General features: G+C 32.1%; 2 protein-coding genes across 2 annotated transcripts; one reads left to right on the plus strand and one right to left on the minus strand.

Moving 5' to 3' along the window:
• The first annotated feature begins 268 nt into the window (after positions 1-268).
• Positions 269-2,064, plus strand: LOC107638244 (stilbene synthase 3). The gene is made up of 2 exons (XM_016341420.2): positions 269-542; positions 861-2,064. Exons 1-2 carry the CDS (start codon positions 365-367, stop codon positions 1,850-1,852), a joined length of 1,170 nt encoding a protein of 389 aa, XP_016196906.1. The 5' UTR covers positions 269-364; the 3' UTR covers positions 1,853-2,064.
• Positions 2,065-5,707: 3,643 nt separating this feature from the next.
• LOC107635793 (Pentatricopeptide repeat (PPR) superfamily protein) lies at positions 5,708-8,550 on the minus strand. Its single transcript, XM_016339359.3, has one exon. The coding sequence runs from the start codon at positions 8,305-8,307 to the stop codon at positions 6,478-6,480; it is 1,830 nt and encodes a 609-aa protein (XP_016194845.3). The 5' UTR covers positions 8,308-8,550; the 3' UTR covers positions 5,708-6,477.
• Between the last annotated feature and the right edge of the window lie 838 nt (positions 8,551-9,388).

A 9,388-nucleotide genomic window follows, 5' to 3' on the forward strand; every position in this document is an offset into this window, starting at 1 on the left:
ATGCGATGCCAACAATCTGAGCCGCCATCCACATACAATAATGACAATATCATGAATTATATATATAATCAATCATAGTCAAAGTAAAATAATAAAACAACCAAGAAGTAGTCAGAATACATCTGCTGATGGTTTGAATCTAGGAAATTACGAGTTTACTAAACTTTGAGTTGAGCACGTTTTATGTAAATGTTCCAATTCGACCATTTAATTCCAAATATGCCCCTAATCTGATGCATATAAATATCCCCCCTCTCCGTGCCTAAGTCTTCACCAAAATACCAAACAACATAGCTAATAAGCTTTGCTATCCCAAAGAACATAGCGAAGCTTTGCTATCGAAAAAACACAACTAATAGAAAAGATGGTATCTGTGAGTGAGATCCGCAATGCTCAAAGGGCAGAAGGTCCTGCAACTGTATTGGCGATTGGCACGGCAAATCCATCAAATTGTGTCGATCAGAGCACATATGCTGATTACTATTTCAGAGTAACTAACAGCGAGCACATGACTGATCTCAAGAAAAAATTTCAACGCATTTGTATGTATTTTTATTATGTATTTTAGTTTTGTTTTATTAAATATTTATCAAAAAAATTTTTATCGTTTTACTTTCTTATTAATTATAACACAAAATTAACATATTATACAATATATCATATTCACTATTTAATATTAATAATAATATTACTTCTATAACTACAAATTTAAATAAATTATATATTAAAATGGTACTTAAAGATTCAAGTCACTACAAAAATAATTTAAAAATAACATTATTATCGTTATATATATATATATCATTTTCTAAACTTTGTCAAAGATAATGATAGATGTGAATCACACATTATTATTTCAGGTGAGAGAACACAGATCAAGAACAGGCATATGTACTTAACAGAAGAGATACTGAAAGAGAATCCTAACATATGTGTATACAAGGCACCGTCGTTGGATGCAAGGGAAGACATGATGATTAGGGAGGTACCAAGAGTTGGAAAAGAGGCTGCAACTAAGGCCATCAAGGAATGGGGTCGGCCAATGTCTGAGATCACACATTTGATTTTCTGCACCACCAGTGGCGTTGCATTGCCTGGCGTTGATTACGAACTCATCGTACTCTTAGGGCTCGACCCTAGCGTCAAGAGGTACATGATGTACCACCAAGGCTGCTTTGCTGGTGGCACTGTCCTTCGCTTGGCTAAGGACTTGGCTGAAAACAACAAGGATGCTCGTGTGCTTATCGTTTGTTCTGAAAATACTTCAATCACTTTCCGTGGTCCTAGTGAGACAGACATGGATAGTCTTGTAGGGCAAGCATTGTTTGCAGATGGAGCTGCTGCGATTATCATTGGTTCTGATCCTGTGCCAGAGGTTGAGAAGCCTCTCTTTGAGATTGTTTCGACTGATCAAAAACTTGTCCCTGGTAGCCATGGAGCTATCGGTGGTCTCCTTCGTGAAGTTGGCCTTACATTCTATCTTAACAAGAGTGTTCCTGATATTATTTCACAAAATATCAACGACGCACTCAGTAAAGCTTTTGATCCATTGGGTATATCCGATTATAACTCAATATTTTGGATTGCACATCCTGGCGGACGTGCAATTTTAGACCAGGTTGAACAGAAAGTGAACTTGAAACCAGAAAAGATGAAAGCCACTAGAGATGTGCTTAGCAATTATGGTAACATGTCAAGTGCATGTGTGTTCTTCATCATGGATTTGATGAGGAAGAAGTCTCTTGAAGAAGGACTTAAAACTACGGGTGAAGGACTTGATTGGGGTGTACTTTTTGGCTTTGGTCCTGGTCTCACTATTGAAACCGTTGTTCTCCGCAGTGTGGCTATTTGATGCGCTTAATTATATATCTCTACATGTATGGAAATGTGTTATTTTTTAATAGTTTTCTTTTGTTCCAAAATAAGGTCTTGATTGGCCCATATATTATTAGTTGAGAAAAAATTTAGACAAAGTTATCTGTAGTTATTTGTTTATGCGAAGATTTAACATCAAAGTTTGTAACTGTTAGTAAAGTATAAATCAAATTCTTTTCTCTTGAGCAACATGTCACATATCGATATTTGCATTGCATTTTCATCTAAAAACAACTATAAGCACCTTCGTATGAGGTTCCATTTATAATAAAGTAAAAGAGTATTAGAGAGATTGAAAATAAATCAAACAACAAAAGTGGTATATTTTTTTAATTTTATGAAATATGAATTGGTATATATATATTTCGTAATCAAATTTAGAGAGACTAACAAGTAACAATATCATGATTCGATTTGGATCATAATCGATACTTAATAAGAAATATCTCTTAACAAGGCTATTAGTAATTTATTTACTCTTAAAATGATTGGAAAATAATAAAAAATTAACCCAAATCAACTCAATATTATTTTATTTTATATTCATTAATTGCTAATTACCTTGTTTTGCATTTTTAATAGTCGCTGAAATAATTGAGTAATATTAGATATAGTTAGTTTATAATTATAGAGATTAATAAATATTAAATTAAATAAAATAGGTTAAAGTTATTATCTTATGGTCTCTTTGACATTACCTTTTATGTTTATATCACACAAATCCAGCTACACATAATATTCTAAGAGTTTAGCTATGTATTTTTTTTATAAAAAATATTTAAATTAATATTTTTTTATAAATAATAATAATAATAATAATAATAATAATAATAATAATTATTATTATTATTATTATTATTATTATTATTATTATTATTATTATTATTATATATATATAAATTTTGAAAATATTAAATTTTAATTTTTTTGTACCGTTATAAAATTAGAATTTAAAATTTGTAAAATTAAATATATATATATATATATATATATATAAAATAAGAATATTTTAATCATTTTTTATAATAAAATTATTGTAATTATTTTTTATAAAAAAATATTAATTTAAATTAATTTAAAATTTTATTAATTTTTTAGTCAAATCAATTTATCTGATTTAATTTTAATAAAAATAATATAATTTAATTAATTATATATATTAATTTTTATTATTAAAAAATATCTTAAAAAAATATTTTAAATATTTTTATCTAAATCACTTCCATCTATTAAAAGGAGGTAAGTAACAAACTAACAAAACGTAAAAATCTAAAGGTTCTCAACAAAGTTATGACTTATGAAATTGGATAAAACCTACGTAATCATAAATGGGACTTAGGCACCCTATTTCCTAATTCCGATTTTAATGCCTAAGATCTCCTAAGTCCTAAATTGTCAAGTGACATTCCTTGCTCATAATTAGGGGTGACAATATATTCTCTATTTGTAAGTACCTAACTCTACTCAATTTAGTTTGATAAGATTGCTAATCTAATCTGTAGCCACTAGAATTGAGATATACATTTAAAAAAAAAATTACTTGGGATAAGTTATATACTATATTATTTTTAGATAAACAGTTTAATTAAGTTACTTTTAAAAAAATAGTTTAAACAATAAATGATTATATTAAAAGTAGCTTGTAAATAAGTTATTTTGTGTTTAGATTTTTAGTTCTAAAAATACTTATTTTATAAATATATGATAAAAAATAGTATTATTATGAGAGAAGTCATTTATTTTTAACTTCTCTATAAGCTCCTAAATAGCTTCTTAGAAAACCGTAATTTAGTTTTAAAAATTGCGCTAGACATTAATACTACTACTTTTCATAAATCAAAACCTCAAAAAGTTACTATTGACACATTCTTCTCTTACTTGGATACGAGCAACCTGAGTTTTCTAATTTTCTGCTTCTCTCGTCACATGAACAATTTTAACAAGTTAACTAATAGATGCATTGAAATTTTAAATTTTTAACTTTTCAATACATTTTTTTTATATTAAGATCCTTAAGATCTTAACAAAAATCATCATTATTTGTTTCTCTCATGAGACTTAACCAATCAAGAAAACCAGGAAAGAATCAATAATCAATAATTATATTTACTGCATTATTAATACATAATTGAAAACTATCAGATTAAGAACCGTACAATGCGTAAAATAATAAATTAATTATAATATATAGTGTATTGTTTAAAAATTAATTAGATAATAAATAAATTAATATTAACTTTAAAGTGTTTTATACTAAAATTATTTTTTAAAATATTTATTTGATAATTTTTGTATAATTTTATATAATTATTTAACTAAAATATAATACAATTTGAAATATAGTTTATTTTTTTAATAATTTGAGTTCATTTATTTTTAAAAAAGATATACATTTTAAATTAAAATCGTACAAAGATATATTGTTATTTATTGTTTTTATTTTTATATTTATTTAGTTGCTATACTTTTTTTTATATAGTATTTTTTGGTGTACAAATAATTAAAAAAAATAAAAAAATAAATGAGAATGAAAAATACTAAAAATACAATATAAAATTATGAATTAACTTTATAATTATGATATATTTGAATGTATCTAATAAGGAGATGTGCCAAAATTAAATTTATTTGGAGGGATTTATGTTGATTGATATGAGAGATTAAGAAATGAAGGATAGTAAGAGTTTTATGTAGTATGCATAAGTAGACCAAATAGTATAGTCAACTAGTAATAAGAGTCTTCACATGTATAAGTTATAGAATTTCAATATTTGTAATTCAGTTTTTATAATTATTGTTAGAGTTAAATTTTGATGCATTGACTATACAAAATATTTTATACAGTTCTTTTGGATAAAACCATTTATGTGGTCAACGTAAAATATAGTTATTTTTGTTGATATGGCTCGCGTAATTGAATGTACGTGTAAAATCACTTTAGATTAATAATGCATAAAAATTAAATTATTATTATTATTATTATTATTATTATTATTATTATTATTATTATTATTATTATTATTATAGCACTTTTAATGTATGTTTACTATACTTAATTAGTATTTTATGTTTCAATTGAATAATAATCGGTAAGAGTTTTTTTTTAATCTTTTACTAAAGAATGATTGGTTGATTCTCATCTTTTACCAAATGATTAAAAATTTAAAATTAGGAGGTATTGTTAGCAAAGAAAAGAGGGCTTAAACTTATTGTAAAAAAACTTGGTATAGATTTTTATGTTATAAATAAGGGTTAACTACCAATTCAGTATCCAAGAGATTTAGTTGCAAACAAAAAGATCCCTAAAAGATGTCATCGATAAACTAGCCTTTAAATGATTTAAAAATATGACAAATAGAACCAATAATATTATAATTTCTGTAAGTAACAAAAAATATTTATATTTAACAAACGATTTATCCATTTGATTTAAATTTTTGTGGCAACATTTGAATACATATTTAGAATATGCACAAAAAAATTTAGAGCAAAATTTGATCTCTAGATTTTATTTTTTATTTTTCAAATAATGTGATCATTCACAATAATTTTTTTTTTTAAATATTCACTTGACAAAAAATTATCAAATTTTAAAGATGAAAAAATCTTATTTTTCTAATAATATTTGTAAAAATTTATTAATTTATATCAAAAGTTAATCTCTAAAAGTTATTTTTTAGAATATATATTTAATATATAGTTCTTTTTGTCTTATTTTTAAATTTCTCGAGAACTTATTTGTTGTTAGCATTCTGTAGAGTTTATTTTGTCAGCAATGCAAATTTTTGGATATCATTTTGGTAGTTTACTCTCAGATAAATGTAAGAAGTTTACGATGAATCATATTCGTTTGATTTCTGTAACAAGCAAGAGACATTAACAGTTAATTTTTGACATAACTGTCTAATGTCAAAACACAAGTTTGAAAAATAAAATCAAATAAATTATGGTCTCTGGATTTGTGCTCAATTCTTCTCCATCAACCTTTCTTAGTATTGAAGTTTCACAAAAGAACATGTGTTTGGCTTTGGCTCACTTGAATCGCAACTCCAATATGCCAGCTCAAATAAGAAGCATTGTTAGTCAACAAAATTAAATGAATGTGATGAGAAATGAGTTCTGGTTACCCTTTGTTCCAAGAGTTCGCATATTCAGAACATGAAGTAGCTGAAGGGACTAGGGAGAGGTATAGAGCAATCTATATTTTCTCAAATCAGTTGTTCACTTCAATTGAGAGGCCATTACCACCAAGTTGAATCAAAACCAATATCAGATGGATGGTTCCAACTTCGGCTCTTGATGTCTCAAATTATGGACTTATAATGTGACATGTATGCAAATATTACAGTTGCAACACGGCCATGACCAACATCTCAATGTGACTCCCAATCATGAAACTTGCTGCAGCATAATCATAATGCTTAACAGAACAGGCTTCAAGATGCAAATGCAAATTTCACCTTTAATAGTCATATAACTCATAGTGATCATCACAAGGATCACAATTCTGCAGCAACTGCAATCAAGACCCACAAGTAATTCTTAATAGCATGGTCCCTGGCTAACATCAAAATTTGAGGAATCTCAATCAGAATTCCCAATTCACCAGAAGTCATTGCATGAACATTTCCCTTCTTTGAAATGGTGATACCTTGTAGTATCACGAACATAAATGTCTCTGCTTGTTATGGTGCTGATGAGCTTCAGAACAGTATGACAATCTCCACAGACGCGAAGATTTTTAACTATACGGATAATAGTTCCCGGAACAGACTTGAGAAGCCCGTAAGCTAGAGCCAGCCTCTCGCTATGCCAGAAAAGCTGTCTTTCCTTCTCCTGCTGATCCATGTCATGCAAAACTGGGCTAGTATCAGGAACATAACCCCTTTTCCTCATCTCTTCATCCAACTTCCTCATCAAAGCTGCAATCTCATCCTTCATCGGATGAGACGTCTCTCCAGCATAAAACACATAGCTCTCCTTTCCCAATTCAATGCAGCTATACCCAGGTTGTTTCTTAACTTCCATTACCATCATCATCTTCCTCACCTTTGAAACATTTTCCCACATACCAGCCCCAGCATAAACATTAGATAACAATATATAGGAGGAAGGCTCTTCAGGTTTTAAGCTCAATAGATGATCCGCAATCCTAATCGCCATCTTGGCATTACCATGGTGCTTACAAGCACTCAGTAAAGCAGCCCAAGTAGGTTCATCAGGGGTAATTGGCATCGCCCGTACAAGATTCTCAGCCTCTTCAAGGTGACCTGATCGACTCAAAAGATCAAGCAAACATGTATAATGCTGCAGCGAAGGCCTAATTCCGTGATCCTCAACCATAGACCTGAACAATTTGCGGCCTTTGCCAACCAAACCAGCGTGACTACAGGCATAAATCAATCCAACAAATGTCACCTCATTCGGCTTAACACCAGCCGAAACCATGCTGTCATACAGAGCCAATGCTTCCTCAGCTCTTCCATGCTGCGCACTGCCGACAATAATAGAAGTCCAAGAAACCACATCCTTCCTCCACATCCCAAAGAACACACCCTTGGCCGCATCAAGGTCGCTACACTTGGCATACATATCCACAAGCGCATTGCTCACAAACACACAAGACTCAAAGCCAAGACCTATCACCAAACAATGCACTTGCTTCCCAAGCTCCCAAAGAGCACAATTAGCACAAGCCCCAACCACACTAGAGAGCACCAAAGGGTCCAAAATCTCAACCCCTTCACGAAGCATTTTCACAAACAGGTGCAATGCATCAACACCGTTCCCACTCTGAACAAACCCCGAAATCAAAGCTGTCCAAGCAAACAAGTCCCTATTGGGAGCTTCTCGAAATAGCCTCAAAGCTTCGTTCTTGAAACCGTTACGTGCATAGCCCGATATCATGGCGGTCCAAGAGGCCTTATTAAACGACGAGATGGAATCAAAAACGGCGCGGGCGTAGAGAGGGAGGGAGAACTTGGAGTACATGTCGACAAGGGAGGACTTAACGACGTCGTCTTGGGAGAAAGGAGAGAAGAGGAAGCGAGCGTGAAGCTGCTTTGCGAGGGAGAGGTGGAGAGGGGCGAGAGAGGCGAAGGAGTTGAAGAGAGTGGCGAAGACGAAGTGGTCGGGGAGGGTGGGGTGGGAGCGGAGGATGGGGAGGGAGAGGGAGAGGGAGAGGCGGGGATGGGAGGAGAGGTTGCAGGCGGAGAGGGCGGAGGACCAGGCGACAGGGTGGGGAGGGAGAGGGAGGGAGAGGAAGAGGCGGACGGCGTGGTGGGGGAGGCGGGACTTGGCGTATGAGTCGATGAGGGAGGCGGAGTAGGGGTGGCGGTCGTGGAGGCCCCACTTCAACAGCTGGCCGTGGAGGGCCTGAGCCAGGGATGGCTTGTATCGTGCCTGGGACAGGACTGCCTGAGGAACTAACATTTTCAGTTAGGTCATGCTTCAGAGGAATTAATTCCCGATAAAAGCAGGGCCAAATAAATTAATTCAATTTTACAAAGAACCCAATAGATCCCTGCGGATTAATCCACTCCATTCTTTCCAAGCACGAATTTCTCAAACCATGCCCGACCTAACTTGAATGAAAAGAAAGGCCTCGCCATGTCATGGCGGATGCTCGCTTGCAACTCATTACTCAAAACGCTTCCCAAATATTGGGAGAATAACTATCCATTATTATAAATGGTAAAATTTTATAGTGATGGCTAAATCATCATCCTAATTCCTATCTTTATAAATATTTTATCTAATTCAGATATTTTTTCAATCTCAATTTAGTTAAATCTGACTAAATTCCTTAATAATTTAAGTATCGAAATTTTTTACAAGTATCTTTGCCACCACCATCCACCATTCACTTGAGAATGTCAAATAGATTTTCCCTTCCGACGAACAAGTCGAAATCTTCATCTAAAGAAGTTTGGATTTCATATTTAGATCCATACTATATTGGTTTCAGGTAATCCCATAGAATACTAATAACTGTTCACCGAAAAGATGGACGCATTGCGTTAGATTCAGAATCTCACAGTGAAGGTCACTTCAACAGTGATCGAGCGTCCTCTTTACCCCAACACTCCGAAAGAGGAGAGGGTATTGCAGAGGAAAGAGACAGAGAGATGAAGGCTAATTTCTCAATTCATATTCCCGAAGGAACGGGAAGTAGGAATGCTGCACAGATCATGGACTTGGTTTATGGTCATCAATGCACCTATAACCTTTTCATTAGGGGGTATGTTTTAGGGGTGATAAAGCGGGCCGGCCCGCCCTAACTCGTCTCGCCAACTAAAATGAGTTTAAAATGTTAGTCCATTTTGTTTTATAGCAGGTTGGCGGGTCGGTAGGCTAGCCCGCTTGATTTTTTTTTTTGAAAAATAAAATTTATTAAAATTAACTAAAAAATAATAATTAAAAAATCAAATACAAATAAAAAATAGTCAAATTATAATATAATTTTTTTTACTATTTTTTTTAATTTTTAACTTCAATAAAATTGTTCAAAATA

The sequence above is a fragment of the Arachis ipaensis genome, chromosome B4, assembly GCF_059453495.1.
Source record: "Arachis ipaensis isolate K30076 ecotype BB chromosome B4, ASM5945349v1, whole genome shotgun sequence".
Lineage (NCBI taxonomy): Eukaryota > Viridiplantae > Streptophyta > Magnoliopsida > Fabales > Fabaceae > Arachis > Arachis ipaensis.

Excerpts from the sequence above, each read along its gene's own strand:
- LOC107638244 (XM_016341420.2), top strand. The coding sequence starts at position 365 with ATGGTATCTGTGAGTGAGATCCGCAATGCTCAAAGGGCAGAAGGTCCT. Across the intron at positions 543-860 it reads GAAAAAATTTCAACGCATTT|GTGAGAGAACACAGATCAAG; the intron begins GTATGTATTTTT and ends TTATTATTTCAG.
- LOC107635793 (XM_016339359.3), bottom strand. The coding sequence starts at position 8,307 with ATGTTAGTTCCTCAGGCAGTCCTGTCCCAGGCACGATACAAGCCATCC.